Consider the following 16,778-nt stretch of genomic DNA (forward strand, 5'->3'; position numbering starts at 1 on the left):
CATGCTCCCTGGGATCCCCTCCAGGGCGGTGATTCTCACCCAGTCTCTCTCTCTGGGTCTGCTCTCACAGAGCTCCAACTAAGACAAGAGATCACAGCACCCTTGCATAAACTGCAGCCATCAACTGCCTCTCTGCAACTCCAACGGAAGAAGCCAACAAAATGCCACGCGAAGGAAAAAAGCCCAGACTGGGAGTTAGAAGCCTGGGCCCTCCTCCCAGCTCAGCCTTCCTAGTCTGTGCAACCTTAGGACACTCTCCTGACCTTTCTGGGCCTCTGTGGTCTCAGCTGTAAGTAGGGGATGGGGGAGTCTCAAATAAGCATGTCTTTATATTTAGACCAACTTGGAGCAAGTGTTCACAGCTGTCCTCCCACTCCCCTATCCCCCAGCTTTTTTTTTTTAATGTTCAAAATGAATACCATTTATTATACTTAAGTGTTCTGGACAGGGAGGACTAGTACTAAAACTTGAATCGCATCCTCTGTTGAATACAGGGATAATGAGGAGAAAACTGGCACTGACTTTGAGCCTCTACCATGTTGACAGCTGGCTTGTCTGAGGAGGGGCAGCCAGTGTTCCATACTCTCATCCTGAAATCAGATCCCAGGCAGCGCTGTGAAGCTTGGCAGGCTGCACAAGGTCACCACCACAAAGCACAGAGACCAGTGGAGTCTGCGTCGCATGCAACCATCTCAACTCCAGGAGGAAGCACTGCCATAATCCCATTATACAGATGAGGGAACTAAGACCTCTGGTCCCATGGCGAGTCAGAGCGTAGGGCTCAAACCTGGGTTTCATGCTACCCCAGGCCTCATTATACCACACATTTTGGGTCTCACTGCACTTGATGGTCTCTAAGTCCTTTGCATCTCTACAGTCTTTGGTTTTCAGGCTCCTAATTCCAAATTCATTATTCCTGCCACCCTGCTTGGATTAGGACCCCTCCTTACACTAACATAGGGCTTCCCTGGCGGTGCAGAGGTTAAAGCATCTGCCTGCAATGCGGGAGACCTGGGTTCGATCCCTGGGTTGGGAAGATCCCCTGGAGAAGGAAATGGCAACCCATTCCAGTATTCTTGCCTGGAAAATCCCATGGACAGAGGAGCCTGGTGGGCTACAGTCCATGGGGTAGCAAAGAGTCAGGCACGACTGAGCGACTTCCCTGTACACTAACATGAGGGCTTCCCTGGGGGCTCAGACAGTAAAGAAGCCGCCTGCAATAGAGGAGACACAGGTTCAATTCCTGGGTAGGGAAGGCCCCCTGGAGAAGGAAATTACTCCCTTCTCCAGCATTCTTGCCTGGTAAATCCCATAGACAGAGGAGCCTGGCAGGCTACAGTCCATGGGGCCACAGAAGAGACACAATATGGCGACTAAACAACTACACCAACATCTGGGCTGGATGCCCCCAGGTGGCCTTTGCAGTCAATAACCACCGGGGATCCCCCTCCTGGGATACATGGTGAACAGCAGGGCAGAGAAGAGCCAAGGGGAGGGTGGCCTGGGCCAGTACAAGTGGGGTCCGTGCACCAGGGGCTGCAGGTGATCGTGCAGCCTTCTTGGCTTTCAGGGGTAGCAAGTTGGTGACTTGGTGACAGCATAGTTCTCTGTCTTCCACCCCCACCTCACCTCTCCCCATCAATGACAGCACCGTCCTCTTTCTGTCATGGAAACTGGGCTGCACCACCCAGATGCCCCCTTCAGGACAGACACATTTACTCCCTCAGTCAGAAAGAAGGTTGCTGGGTGGCAGCTCTGGGCCACCAGCCCTCACAGAGAACTGCCCTGGCTGACGCCCCTTTCTGGGAGCAGCTCAGATAGAATTACCAGTCAACATGGAAGCACGAAGCTCTATGCCCTTGCTCCAACTCAGGATGACTCTGAGGGCCATCTCAGCCTCAGAGCTCCACAGAGGGTTGGCTGAGACCTTGGCACTGCCCAGCCCCACCCCCTCAGCCTCCTGCTTCCCTCCCTCGCCCCCAGAGATATTAAAGCTGAGCATGGGCCCTAAGGCTCCATCCGCCTCCTACTCCATCTCAGAGGCTCCCTCCCAGAGAACCCACCCTGCAAAGCCCTCTCCATCTGTCTTTCCCCCTTCTCACTTTAGATGTCCCCCAGAATCAAAGGTCACCAGGCGCTCACCTAAGACCCCTCCCAATCCAGCCCCAGACCCATGCAGGCTTTCCTCCCAAGCTGGGGGTTGAAGTGGGCGCTAGTTCATCCCCCATGGGCTTGGCAGTGACGAGGCAGTGACTTCTCCCTTTCCAAAGGCGAGAAGTGAATGAGCAGGGCAGCCTGTGGGAGACCAGACAGATTTTAATCAGGAGACCCCAGGTGAGGACATGTGGCAGCTGGTAGCACAATCCCAGTGGAATCCCAGTGGAATCCCAGGCCCTTCGGACCTTCCTCCTCCTCTGGGGCAGGGAGTCAGCTGCCCTAACCTTTCTCAAAAGATAGGCGGGCTGTGGTCCAGGCAGGATGCTGACCATGGAGAACACGTTGCTGGATTCTCACAACACATCCCAAATGCTTCCTGTGAACAAGGCTACATCAGGCCCTGAGGATTTTCCAGCCATGCCAGGAGTCCTGCAGGATCAGCAGCTTCGTTGGTCCCCAGAGTGGCCCTGCAAACCCCCAGGGCCGCTGGCAGAGTCTTCTCTGTCCTGCATGCCCCGGGCATGACCCTGAAACGGAGGCCTGCTTACACCGTGGACTCCTCCTCCTGTGAGGTCCCCAGGGTGGGCTGCCGGGGGCTGGGGCTGGCTGTGGCCACGAGGGCTGCAGAGAGTCTGGAGGTGGCTGGAGAGGACCTGCGAGGCCTGAGGACAGTGACGGGGGTCTCTGAAGCGCCGGGGCCTGTTGTGGAAAGGGCTGAGGCTCCACGAGGGACAGCGGCAGGCAGAGAAGGCCTTCTGGACGCTGACTGGGCCCCGGAGGCGGAGGACGGGAACGCTGGAGTCAAAGGTGGGGGTCCGGGAGCCCTGGGAGAGGCTGGAGGTAGAGAGGAGGCTCCTGGAGGGATCAGAGGCCCCGATGAAGGCTGAGGAGGCTGGGAGGCCCCGGGCCCCCCTGGCCTCGAAGACGGTGAGGGTGAGGCCTGGGCTCCTGAGGGGCTCACGGGTAAAGTCTGGGTGTTAGACAGGTTCATTCTCAAGAGGAGCTGGAGGAGCTGGAGCGCTGGCCTCTGAGGAGCCACCGCTGGGGGCCCTGGGCAGGAGCTGCAGTTGATGGGGGCCTCGGGGTCTCCACGGGGGCTCCGGGCTGCTTTGCTGAGCTCCACGTCTCCACGAGGGGACAGTACCCGGCTCTCCTCCAGGGACTCTAGAGAGAGGGGCGGGGGTGAGAAGATGCACAGTGGTTCTCCCTGAGGCAGGTCTGGCATGAGCTGCCCCGGGACGATGCCTAGTATGTGTCCTCTGAGGGTCCTTGCACAGCTGGGGGCCCAGCGGGGAAGGGGACTTGCCAGCTCCTGCCTCCAGGAAGGGAAGACCCAAGAGGAACCATGAACAGAGAGAGGCAGTGCCCCAAAGGCACTGGCTGTGTGACCTTGTGTAAGGCATTTAACTCCCTGAACCTCCATTTCCTCATCTGTAAAATGGGCTTCATAATAACAGTGATGATCATAGAAGCTACACAGTGAGGACTGAATGGAATGGAGCCGGAGAGGGCTCACCTAAACCCGGACGTAAACTGTGGGCTTCAGGTGACAAATGTGGGTCAGAGTGAGTTCATCAGTTGTAGCAAGGGCACCATCTGGTAGGGGGTGTTGACCATGGAGGGTGCGGTGGCTCTGTGCCTGGGGGAGGGCAGGAGGTAGGTACATGGGAAGCTCTCTGTAACCGTCTGCTTGATTTTGCTTTGAATCTAAGAATGCTCTAAAAAAAAAGTCTACTGAAAAATAGTCATTTTTTAAGTCTCAACCTGGAGTCCAGCATATCATAAGGACTTAATCCATGGTGGAAGGAAAAAAAACTACTGGGAAAGGTATGATCAAGGGAGGAGACAGAGGCTGGCAAACAGATTAGAAACTGGGACGATTAAATGTTAAAAATCATCGAGAGATAACCTTTAACAATTGTGAATCACCATGTTGTACACCTGAAATTTGTACATCAACTATGACGTGTTGGTTGCTCAGTTGTGATCAACTCTCTGCGACCCCATGGACTACAGCCCACCAGGCTCCTCTGTCCATGGGATTCTTCAGGCAAAACAAGAGTGGGAAGTCATTCCTTTCTCCAGGGGATCTCCCTTTCAGGGATCGAACCCGGATTTCCTGTACTGCAGGGCAGATTCTTTACCATCTGAGCCACCAGGGAAGCCCTAATCAACTATACCTCAATTAAGTAAATACATATATACGTATACATATATATATAAGCCATCAGAAGGACAATCACACAACTCTACCAAAAACCACTGAGTTGTGTACTTTCAGTGTGTTACCTGCATGGTGTATGTATTAAATCTCAAGTAAGCTGTGGTTTTTTTAATTATCAAAAGGAAAAAATTCACCTTGTATTTCAATAAAAAGCAGTTTCTCCTTAAAAATATATCTCATTAGGAAGAGGTGACTGCAGCTGAGACAGGTGAAGGAGAAGGAGGTGGGTGGGCTCTGCATCTCACCTCTTTGGTCCTGATTCCCCATCAGGGGGCTACAGAGCAGAATGGGACTGAGCAGGGAGTGAGGAATCAGAGACCTGGCCCTGAGTCTGAGGACACCATCACCTAGAGCATGGCCTTAAAGACAGAAACTTGGGAATTCCCTGGCAATCCAGTGATTAGGACTTGACAATTTTGCTGCTGGGGGCCCAGGTTTGATCCCTGGTTGGGGAACTAAGACCCTACAGGCCGGGTAAAGAAATAAAGTAAAGCAAAGAAGGTAAAGTCGCTCAGCCGTGTCTGACTCTTTGCAACCCCATGAACTGTAGCCTGCCAGGCTCCTCCATCCATGGGATTTTCCAGGCAAGAATACTGGAGTGGGTTGCCATTTACTTCTCCAGTGGATCTTCCCAACCAGGGATGGAAGCCAGGTCTCCCGCATTGCAGGCAAACTCCCTACTGTCTGAGCTACCAAAGAAATCCTGGTGGCATGGCCAAAAATAAATAAATAAATAATAAATAGTTTTTTTTTAAAAGACAGAAACTGAACTTCTCTGAGTCTCCACCTCCCTATCTACAAAATGGAGATAGTAAAAGCACCCATACATGAACTTTGTTGACAAAGTTCCGTTTAGTCAAAGCTATGGTTTTTCCAGTAGTCATGTATGGATGTCAGAGTTGGACCATAAAGAAGGTTGAGCACCAAAGAATTGAACTGTGGTGCTGGAGAAAACTCTTGAGCGTCCAAGAAAACTCTTGGACAGCAAGGAGATCAAACCAAGAAAACTCTTGAGCGTCCAAGAAAACTCTTGGACAGCAAGGAGATCAAACCAGTCAATCCTAAAGGAAATCAACCCTGAATATTCATTGGAAGGACTGATGCTGAATACGCCAATACTTTGGCCACCTGATGCAAAGAGCAAACTCATAGGAAAAGACCCTGATGCTGGGAAAGATGGAAGGGAGGAGGACAAGGGGGGGACAGAGGATGAGATGGTTGGATGGCATCACTGACTCAATGGACATGAGTCTGAGCAAACTCTGGGAGACAGTGAAGGACAGGGAAGCCTGGTGTGCAAAGAGTCAGACACGACAGTGACTGAACTACAAAATGCATGAAACATTCTTGGGGTATTTAAATGAAACGATACACATAAAACGCTCCGTATACTGCCTGGCACTTTAGCTAATGATTAGTCTCTAGAAATTGGGGGAATAATAGCCATCAGCTTGCAGAGTGGTTTGTGCTGGTTAAAGTGGAATCTACAATTACTCAACAGTTCCCAACTTAATGACTGTACAGGATCAGAATGTTTCCAATCCCTCCAGTCCTGACACCAGCTGCTCATCCACAGATCTGAAGAGCTGCTCTAAATACAGAATGTCCTCTTCAAAAGGTCAAAGGAGTTAAAGAGGTCTTTTATACAAGAGGAACTTCAGGCCACAAATCCATGGAAAAATTCACTGTCCTCCTGGAAGTTTAAAAAAGTGCAAAATAGCCACATGTGAGGTACTCTACAGACACGCTAAACTGGAAAAATTAAATTCAAAACACACAGTGTAGAGTTGGTGGGTAAATGGGGAACCAGTTATATCCATCTCTGTAAGCTTCCTCTTTCTCCAGAACCCCATCTGGTAACATGCTGTCATGCCGTGGGAATCACCAAACAACTCCTGACACCCTGTGACGCAGTTACGCCACCTATTAACCACAGGGTCTGAACACAACTCACAAAATTTGTGAAAAAATAGTGTCTGACCAAAGATGTTTCACAGTAGGTCCATTATGGGCAGAAAAAGAAGAAGAAGAAGAAAACCACCTAAATGTCAACCAAAGCCGCAAGGGGTAAGCAAGCCACAACATTCAGGAACTTTTTAAATGGCCAACTGCGGGCTACATGAATTCTTTGAAACTGTGTGGTGGCTCCTAGCGGTAAAAAAACTCGTCTGTCAATGCAGGAGACATAAGAGATGTGAGTTCAATCCCTGGATCAGGACAATCCTCTGAAGGAAAGCGTGGCAACCTACCCAGTATTCTTGACTGGAGAATCCCATGGACAGAGGAGCCTGGCAGGCTACAGTTCATAGAGTTGAAAAGAAGCAACTTAGCATGCACACAGGCACGTGTTACAGTAGGATGTCCATGTCTCATTTATACTTCTGCAAAAAGATCTACATGGATGAACACTCATGACATAGAGTTCCTAATAATGTCCAGGAGTTAACGCAGCAGAGTAGCAAAAAGCATTGACTCTGGGCTCAAACCCCGGCTCTACTGCCAACCAGCTGTGTGACCCTGAGCACCTCACTTCATCTCTCTGCGCCTCAGTTTCCTCACCTGGAAAATGGGGATGCTAAGAGTGCCTATGGGCCTTCCCAAGTGGCTAGTGGTAAAGAACCCATCTACCAATGCCAGAGATGAAAGACACGGGTTCGATCTCTGGGTTGGGAAGAAGCCCTGGAGGAGGGCATGGCAACCCACCCAGTATTCGTACCTGGAGAATCCCATGGACAGAGGAGCCTGGCAGGCTACAATCCATAGGGTTGCAAAGAGTCAGATACAACTAAAGCGACTTAGCACACACAAGAGTACCTATCACAAAGACTTGCTGTGAACAGGGGATGAAAAAACACATATGAAAACAGACAGATGGCCAGCACGTACATGAAAAGATAATCAACATAACTAATTTTTGGTGAAATGCAAATCAAAACCACAATGAGATGCTACCTCACACCTGTTAGAATGGCTACTGTCACAAAGACAAGCAATAAGAAGCACTGGTGAGGATGTGGAGAAAAGGGAACCCTCATGCACTATTGGTGGGAATGTAAACTGGTACAGAAACCGGCATAGCCATTGCGTTAAACAGTATGGAGGTTTCTCAAAAACCGAAAACTAGAACTACCACAAGACCCAGCAGTCCCATACCCGGGTATGCGTGCATGCTGAGTCGCTTAGCCGTGTCTGACTCTGTGCAACCCTGTGGACTGCAGCCCGCCAGGCTCCTCTGTCCATGGGGATTCTCCAGGCAAAAATACTGTAGTGGGTTGTCACGCCCTCCTCCAGGGGATCTTCCCAACCCAGGGATCGAACCCAGATCTCCTGCATTGCAGGTGCATTCTTTAGCTGCTATGCCCAGGTATATATCCAAAGAAAATGAAAACTCTAATTCAAAAAGATATATGCACCCCCAGATTTGTTGCAGTATTATTTCAATAGCCAAGACATGGGAACAACCTAAGTATCCATCAATGGATAAAGATGGATAAGTATGTGGTATGTGCATATATATCTATATCAGTTCAGTTCAGTTGCTCAGTTGTGTCCAACTCTGCAACCCCATGAACTGTAGCATGCCAGGCTTCCCTGTCCTTCACCATCTCCTGAGTTTGCTGAAACTCACGTCCATCAGTTCGGTAATGTCATCCAACCATCTCATTCTCTTTCATCCCCTTCTCCTCCTGCCTTCAGTCTTTCCCAGCATCAGGGTCTATATATATATTTATATATATATATATATTTATATATATACTTATATTAATACATATATATACTTATATTTATATATATAATGGAATATTAACAACAGAAAAGAATGAAATCTTACTATTTGCAACAGTGTGGATGGATCTAGAAAGTATTATGCTAAATGAATATATCAGAGAAAGATAAATATCATATAATTTCCCTTATATATGGAATCATTTTTTAAAAGCTGAGCTCACTGATACAGAAAACAGATCAGTCGTTGACAGTGATAGGCAGTGAGGGATGGGCACAATGGGTGAAGGCGATCAGAAGTTGCAAATTTTCAGTTATGAAATAAATAAGTCATGGTGAGGTACTGTACAATATAACTACAGATAATAATACTGTATTGAAATATATTTCAAAGTTGCTAAGAGATTAGACTTTAGAAGTTCTCATCACAAGAAAAACATTGTAGCTGTGTGTAAGGGAGATATTCACTAGACTTGCTCTGGTGATCTTTCCACAATATACAAAATATCAAATCATTATGTCGTACACCTGAAACAAAAATATCAGGTGTTGTGTCAATTATACATTAACTAAAAAATAATAATATATGATGTTCCCTGATAAATAAAGGGTACTCAATACATATTAACAATTATTCTTCTGCAAAATTGATTTAGTTCCTAAATTCTAATTTTTAGAGAAAGGATTTAGAAAACAGAGGGAAAAAAAGAAAAAGCACAAAGAAAAAAAGAAAGAAAAAAAATAGAAAGCAGGGGAAGAGACTCAGAAAGGAGGAAATGAAGAAAAAGGAGCAGTAAATAGACTCGTCTAACAGCATGGCACAGTGTAGAATAAAAAGCACCAACGCAGCTCAGCACACGGGTCAGCGAGCCCAGGCGTGGGCCCGGGCGCAGCACGAGCCAACTGTGTGACCTCAGGTGGGCCACGTTCCCTCTCTGAGCCTGGGTTTGTCGCATCCAGCCTGGTACAAGTTCTGTGTTTCTGAGAAGAGCAGAGTGGGAAAAAGACAGTGGTGAGACTCCAGGTCACAGAGGCCCGCCTACCTGGACAGGAGGAGCAGCAGTCCCTGCGGGGCGTGGTGCGGTCCGAGCAGGCCTGCTGGCAGGACACCTTCTCGCAGGTAACCTCTCCCAGCTGGGGAAACAGAAGGAGACAGGTGAGAAGCCCAGAGCATCTGGTCCACCCAGAGCATCTCACCTGCCCAGAGCAGCACCCTCGAGGAACTCTTACACCAGCAGCTGGACCCACAGAAGGATCTCGGGCAGAAGCTGCAGGGCCTGGTCCTCACCTGAACAACAGGTGAAGCCGGGCCCGGCGGGGCCACCTTAAGGAAACTACGCAGGCAGAGGATACCATCAAACCCAAAGGTATTCCCACAGGTAATTAAAGCTGCAAAACGGCGGGCAGAAGATGGGCGTACACTGGCTAAGAGGCTCCAGGTTTGACAAAGGGACTAAAGGCTGGAAGCAGCCCCCAGCCGGGCAGCTCCGGGGTCCCCAGGGCCAGCTCACCTGGCATACGCATTGGGTACAGGGTTCATCGTCCAAGGTGAAGACCTGGCCGTTCCCCACCTTCCTCCCCTCGTAGTTGCAGTCTGTAGGGGGCAGCAGAGACAAGGGCCGTGAGAGCCAAGGCCCACCCGGGAGCCCTGGAAGGGGGGCGGCTGGTCCCACTCACCTTGGCACACTGGACAGCACTCCCCATCAGGGTGGAAAGGGTAGGAGCAGGTGATGGGGCAGTCCACGGGCGAGCAGGCCACGGAGCCCAGCTGCAGGACACAGAAAACTCGCAAGGCCTTTCGTTCTGAGGGCTGAAGGGACACTCGGGAATGACAGACCACACAGCCACTGAGTGCCCATTGGAGCCACCAGGGTCAGGCTAGGGGTCCATGGTGAGGGGACAGACTGAATAGGAGCCTGTCTTCCTGCTAGAACGCAAGCCCCCAGAGGCCAAAGGCCCGGCCTTGCCCTGAGAGCTCATCTGTCAACAGGTACCTGTTGAACGAGTCATGAACGGCCCAGGGAAGCTGAGCACCCAGAACTTAGGAAGGACTTCCCTGGGGGCTCAGTGGATAAAATCTGCCTGACAGTGCAGGGTGCACGGGCTCAATCCCTAATCCTGGAAGAATTCTCACGCCTTGGAGCAACTAAGCTCATGCACCGCAACTACTGAGCCCGTGGGCTGCAACTACCGAAGCCTGTGCGCCTAGAGCCCGTGCTCTGCAACAAGAGAAGCCACCGCAGTGAGAAGTCCCCGCGCTGCAACAAGAGGAGCCCCTGCTCAGCGCAACTAGAGAAAGCCCACGGGCAGCAGCAAAGACCCAGCGCAACCAAAGATCAAGTAACTAATCATTTCAGTTTAGGAGAAAGGACCCAGAAGTCAAAGCTCCCCAACATAAACAACTATGGATGAACACGGTCACCCAGAGGCCAGGGATGTTCACCCCAAGTGTCTCAATCTTTTTTCAGCAGACCACCATCAACAAAGAAGGCTCATCAGCATGAAACATATGCAGCATGACAAGCAATAAGGGCTTATTTTTTCCATTTTCCAAATACCAAACGATACTCCTGTCACGTAGACTGAGATATGGCCTTGGTGATATGGCTTAGGGTAAACATGTGCTTTCTGAAAGAGATTCAGGTTGCTAGGATCGATTCCCAGCACCTCACTTGACTACTTATGGAGTCTTGAGCAAATGACTGTCTCTCTGTGACTGGTTTTCCCACCCATCAGCTGGGGACGGCGATGCTCCCCACCTCATAGGCCTCCCTGGGGATTAACTGAGGTTGTGTTGAGCTCAGGGACAGGCACATTGCAGGGGCTAAGAAACGTGAGTATGTTAAAGATTCCATGCAGAGTCCTGGGCTTTCATTCCTCACCTTCACTCTCATGGAGAACCTTGGGCCACATTTTATACCTTAGGGGCCCCCCAGACCCTCCCTGGTCACCCAGAAGCAGAGGACGTTTGCTGGGCAGGGGTAAAAGTATTTCTCTGGCCTTGGGTGAAGATTCACCCCAGGCAGGGCTGGAGGGAGCCGCCTTTCACCATGACCCAGAAGCGACCCAGAAGTTTTCTTGGAAGTCTCTGGATGTTTGCCTCCAGAGTTCAAGAGCTGGTGGCAATTCCTGGGGAGCTTCTACAGACGGGGACAGGGTCAGGGTGGTCGTACCAGGCAGATGCAGCTCAGGCACGGGTCCAGCACAGATGGGAAGGTCTGGTTGTTGTAGAAGATTCTGCCTGTGTAGGTGCAGCCTGCCAGAGAGAGCACATGGTGAGGGCTGGCCAGGGCAGGGGGAGGAGGTGCGGGGGGAGGGGGTGCGGTGGCCCGCCTTCGCCTGGGCCAAAGTCCAAGGTCTATCCAGGCAGCAAAGGTCAGGTCAGCGGGCTCTGCAGGCACTTGCCCAGGGGAGGGGGGAAGGGACAGAACACACTCCTGGATCGGTTGCTGACTTTTTTCTCACTGGATTCAGCAAAGGGATCATAGTGTCTTCACTTCAGGGTTCTCACCTGGGCAAGGGGGCCATTCCTCCCACCCCTCACCAGGCAGGATCAGGATGAAGGACTCGGGGACTCAACCAACCTGTGTGCCACAGCCTGTCTGCTCCTCTGCACTCAGCCAAACCCCAAATCCCACCCTCCAGGAGGGTCCCCCACAGCTCCCCTCTCTGCTTCCCGAAGCCTGCAGAGGCCCCGCCCGAGGGTGGCCACCTTGATATTTATCCCATGTCAGTCACTCAGTCGTGTCCGACTCTCTGTGACTCCGTGGGCTGTAGCCCACCAGGCCCTTCTGTCCACGGGATTCTCCAGGCAAGAACACTGGAGTGGGTTGCCATGCCCTTCTTCAGGGGATCTTTCCCAACCCAGGAATTGAGCCTGGGTCTCCTGCACTGCAGGCAGATTCTTTACCATCTGAACCACTAGGGAAGCCCCTTTATCACACACAAGTAAGTATAAAAAAGCAAGTGATGGGATAGTAGAGAAACATTTTATAAGAAAAATTATATAGGAAATTCCCTGGCAGTTCAGTGGCTAGGACGCTGTGTTTTCACTATCAAGGGTACCGGTTCAATCACTGGTTGAAGATTTCACAAGCTGTGTGGCACAGTAAAAAAAAAAAGAAGAAAAAAGAAAAAATATGTAATATATATTTATGATATGCTATATATTTATGACATGATAGATATATAAATGTATGTTACAGATACATTATAGAGATACATAGATATTGATGTTATATCATGAAAAGAGACTGGAAAGACAAAACCATAAAGTTAAAAGTGGTAATGGCTGCTTTTTAATTTTTTCCTTTGCTGTATGTATTTTCTAAATGTTTTATAACAAAATGTTACTTGTGAAATAATGGAAAAGGTGAAAATTACTATTAAAATATGAAAGATCGCTTTAATTTCCTCTCCCTGTTCTCCAACTGTTTCACAGGGATGTTCGCTTATCACCCCACCTAGGCTGCAAGCTCTGCACATTTTCATATCTGCTTCCAGCACCCAGATGGAGCTTCCTTTGGGCAAACCATTTTCCGTCCCTGAGCCCCAGTTTCCTCATCCCTAAAATGGGGTTGCCCCATGGATTTGTTGCAAGGACGAGCAGAGATGAAGCAGGGGTGGTGCTCTGCACAGAGAAGCCTGGGGCAGGGTGAGCCCGGATGTGGGGGCCAGGGGTTCTATGCTGCCCCCCCACCCCAAGACAGAACATTACCTGCCGAACAGTCTGGGCAGCACTGTCCGGGGATTCGAATCGGGTGAGGGCAGGAGTCCACACAGTCTGTCCTCTTGCAGCTCACTGAGCCATCTGCCTGGAGGAAGGAATAACTTCACCAAGACCCCACTTGCCCACCAGTCCCCACCTCCCCACCCTACTCCACCCTGCCAGCCCCCCAAAAGAAAGGGCAGTGCTGCGAATTGGCCAGGACCTGGCCTAAGGGGCATCGCAATGCAGCTAGGAGGTGGCAGGGTTCCCCAAAGAGAACCAGCTACTTGGGAAAGGGGGCTTGAGCCTTCCAGAAAGCCTTCCCATACCCCAGAGGGGGAAGGTCAGAGCTGGGGTTCTGGTCTCCTCAGCTTCCCATCCTTTCCCCCAACAGCCAAGGCTGTGCCACGACCCCACCCAAATTCTTCTCTCAGCATTTCCCTGAAACCCTGGCTCACCCCAAACCTATGGAGTACAATAAAATCCCATTTTTATAGAAAGCTCTTCCGCTGGGAATGTCTTTCAGAAGATGAAAGCACCGCACACAGTTTCTTTTCTTTCAAAAGAAGCTGCAGTTTTGTGCGATTTTCTTGTAATATGAGTGCCCTAGACCAGTCCTGAAGGAGAAAAAAGGCAGCGGAGGCAACTTTCCTCCCCACTCTAATTCCAACGAAGCGTTTCCAAATTTTGTAAGAGTCTAAGGCCTTTTAACAAATGGCGCATCAAGGGGATGTGAAGGCCGTGGTTCTCACGAGCTGGTGTGCACCCAAGTCACCCAGGGACTAAAATGCAGATGCTGAGTCCAAGGCCTGGGCAGCTAGAACCAAGGTTCTACCAAACCCCCCAGCGATACCAATGACACAGTCAGTGCGTGCGTGCATGCTGAGTCGCTTCAGTCGTGTCCAACTCTTTGTAACCCTATAGACTGTAGCCCGCCAGGCTCCCTCTGTCAATGGGATTCTCCAGGCAAGAATACTGGAGTGGGTTGCCATTCCCTCCTCCAGGGGATCTTCCCAACCTAGGAATCAAACCAGTGTCCTTTATGTCTCCTGCACTGGCAGGCAGGTTCTTTACCACAAGCACCACCTGGGAAGCCCACAGCCAGTGCAGGGACCTCATTTTAAAAAATAAAATTCAAAGGGACTAAAAATTCTTTCAAAGTAGAGAGGAAACTGGGGACTTCCCTGGAGGTCCAGTGGTTAAGACTTGTCACTTCCTCTACAGGGGGCATGGGTTCGATCCCCGGTCAGGAACTAAGAGCCCGGATGCCAGATGGTGCAGACAAAAACATTTTTAAAATATTTTTTAAAGTAGAAAGGAAAGCCAACCTATACTCAAACAGGGGCTAAAACGATTGCGCTGGTCAGCAGCTGTGCTTGCATTTCTGTTGATTTGACTCTCAAACTCACACACCCTCACCTTCTCCATTTCTGAAGAGGTGAGGTCGTAGGATTGATGTTAATGAAGGAAGCATCACAGTTGCACAGGAAAGGCCTGAGCTACTGGGCCTCATGCTGCCTGCCTCCCTTTGTTAATCCTGTCCAGGAAAAACCTGCTCCCACAAATCCTAGTTCTGACTCCTTAGGCCAGCGGGTCCCCTCACATGCACCATGGGTCACATTCCACTCTTACGACAGACAGACTGCCAAGCTCTGTCGTCCTGAAAATCTACGGAGGACAAAATAACCTGGATCCCAGCTCTTCTACAAAAACAGGAGCCGACAGCACAGAAGGGAGACGGGGACGGGGCCTGACGGGGCCGCCTTCTGCAGGGGCAGCTGCGCTGGCCGGGACGGGGAGGCGGGGAAAGCAGCTGAAGGCGCGCAGGTTGTCATTCACCTGGCAGATGCATAACTCACAGGGATCACCGGGAGACCAGATCTGTCCAACCGGAAACTCAACCCCGTTGTCATCGAGAGAGCAGCCTGGCGGGGGGCAGCAGGGGAGAAAGGACGAGTGGGCAGAAGTGCCAAGGGGCGGTCTTGCTGCCCGAGGGACCCACAGCACCGCCCGGTGAGGACAGACAGATGACTCCGCTCACTCGCACTGTGTCCATGCAGCCACCTGCCCCAGCAGCTGCGGCCTGGCTCCCCGTGTTAGGCAATTTCTTCCCTCACAGCATGCACCTGGTATACACGGGCACACACACACAAATGTACACGTCCATACATATCCATGAACACACCCATTCACACACAGAGACACGCTCATATGGGTACAACAGAAACACGACAGAAACACACAGACAGAGAAATGGTACAGATGAACCGATTTCCAGGGCAGGCATGGAGAGTGGACATGTGGGCACGGGGTGAGAGGGGAGGGTGGGGCAAGCTGGGACTGACATATATGTGTGTGCATACTGCCATGTGCAAAACAGATACCCCGGGGGCACCTTCTGCACAACACAGGGAGCTCAGCTCGGTGCTCTGTGATGTCCCAGAGGGGTGGAACAGGGGGTGCGGTGGGAGGGAGGTCCAAGAGGGAAGGGGATATATGTATACATATAGCTGATTGACTTCATCGTACAGCAGAAAGTAGCACAGCATTGTAAAGCAATTATACTCAATGAAACACACAGACAGCCCTCACAGACAACATGTACACAAACTCACACACAGGTGCTACTCATATACAAACTTGAAACACACAAACATACACACTCACTGACACACACACACATGCTTACAGAGTACATACACACACACGAGTCTCAGCGGGTGAAGCTCAGCCTCCTCCCTCTCCGCTTCCAGGCCTGGTGCTGGGTGCGGCCTGGGATGCAGGCTGGGTGGCCCTCACCTGTCATGGGCACGGGTTCCCTGCAGGCATAGCAGCACTGCCCAGGGCCCAGCCACCACTCCTCGCGGGGGCAGTCCAGTTCCGGACATGGTGTGAAGGAACATTCCACCTCCCCGTTCTGGAAGAGAACCAAAGGCATGAACCAGGGAGGGGCAAGAGAAGGCCAGCGGGCTGCCATCTCCTGCCCTGAAAGCGACAGATCTCCAGGGGGCAAGACAGGAAGGAAGGGTGAGTCCTTCCCTGGGGGCTGGGGGTCAGGCTGGGAGAGGGTCCCTGGAACATGTCGACTGTGTGGCTGCAGGGTCCCAGGCTGCCCCAGCTGCAGCCTCCAGCATCTCTTCCCCTCGCTTCTCCAACAGCTTTCTGCTCCGACTCCAACCCACTCTTACATGCAGCCACAGAACCTTCTCACGCACCAATCTGATGGCACCCCTCCATCACTTAAAACCCGACACCTCTGCAAAGTCCAAACCCTCTGCCTGGCAGGCAAAGCCTTTCCTGACTGAGTCTGAAGCAGAGGCTGTCACCCCCACATACAGACCCTGTCGGTCCCCTGGCACTGCCCTTGGCCGATGGGAACAGTGTCCTCCGCGTTCCTTCCCCCCACACTCCCTGGGAAGCAAGGGACTATATACAACCACCTGATGCTGGGGGTGTAAGAGCCCAGCTCCCTGGCCTCTGGACACACCCACTTCCTTGGTGTCCTCCCACTCCAGAGCTCCCCATGGGATCAGCCCGAGACCCCGTCTCCATGTGGCCCCTTCACCACCTGGCCTGCTTCCCTGGCCAATTCCCCCTGAGAGCACCACCGCCAGAAAACCACTTACACAAGAGGCCCACCCCAAGCCCTGCTTCTTGGAACCCAGCCAAACAGGATCCCTGCCTCGGCTGCATCTCCAGTTCCTCTCGCCATCTGGTCTCCAGCCAGAATGGACACCACCAGGCCTCAGACTATGCCATACTCTCTCCCGCCTCCTGCCTTCTGCTCACACTGTGCCCTCTGCCAGGCACATCACTGCCCGCCTAGCTGTGGGCCTCCTGATGAAGGGGCCCGAAGCTGCCCTGTGCTCAGCTGTGGCCCCAGGACTCAGCACTGTCCCAGGTGCACAGTAGGTGCTCTATAATAACAACGCTGAAGGACAACCTTCAAGAAGACTGCGGGAA

General features: G+C 51.4%; 1 protein-coding gene across 8 annotated transcripts in view; it reads right to left on the minus strand.

Moving 5' to 3' along the window:
* Window positions 1–2,298: 2,298 nt before the first annotated feature.
* VWCE (von Willebrand factor C and EGF domains) overlaps window positions 2,299–16,778 on the minus strand; it is a 34,796-nt gene continuing 20,316 nt past the window's right edge. For 4 of the 8 annotated variants that reach the window (XM_042238189.2, XM_027959588.2, XM_042238186.1 and 1 more), the window contains 8 exons: window positions 15,615–15,732; window positions 14,655–14,740; window positions 12,825–12,921; window positions 11,281–11,363; window positions 9,785–9,917; window positions 9,619–9,701; window positions 9,151–9,241; window positions 2,299–3,321 (listed from right to left, as the gene is read on the minus strand). In XM_042238189.2, the coding sequence (XP_042094123.1) occupies window positions 2,702–3,321; window positions 9,151–9,241; window positions 9,619–9,701; window positions 9,785–9,917; window positions 11,281–11,363; window positions 12,825–12,921; window positions 14,655–14,740; window positions 15,615–15,732 (1,311 nt within the window). In that variant the 3' untranslated portion in view covers window positions 2,299–2,701. The remainder of the gene's footprint in view (window positions 3,322–9,150; window positions 9,242–9,618; window positions 9,702–9,784; window positions 9,918–11,280; window positions 11,364–12,824; window positions 12,922–14,654; window positions 14,741–15,614; window positions 15,733–16,778) is intronic. The other 4 variants (XM_027959590.2, XM_042238188.1, XM_060404012.1 and 1 more) reach the window with 3 other exon arrangements.

The sequence above is a fragment of the Ovis aries genome, chromosome 21 (genome assembly GCF_016772045.2).
Source record: "Ovis aries strain OAR_USU_Benz2616 breed Rambouillet chromosome 21, ARS-UI_Ramb_v3.0, whole genome shotgun sequence".
Lineage (NCBI taxonomy): Eukaryota > Metazoa > Chordata > Mammalia > Artiodactyla > Bovidae > Ovis > Ovis aries.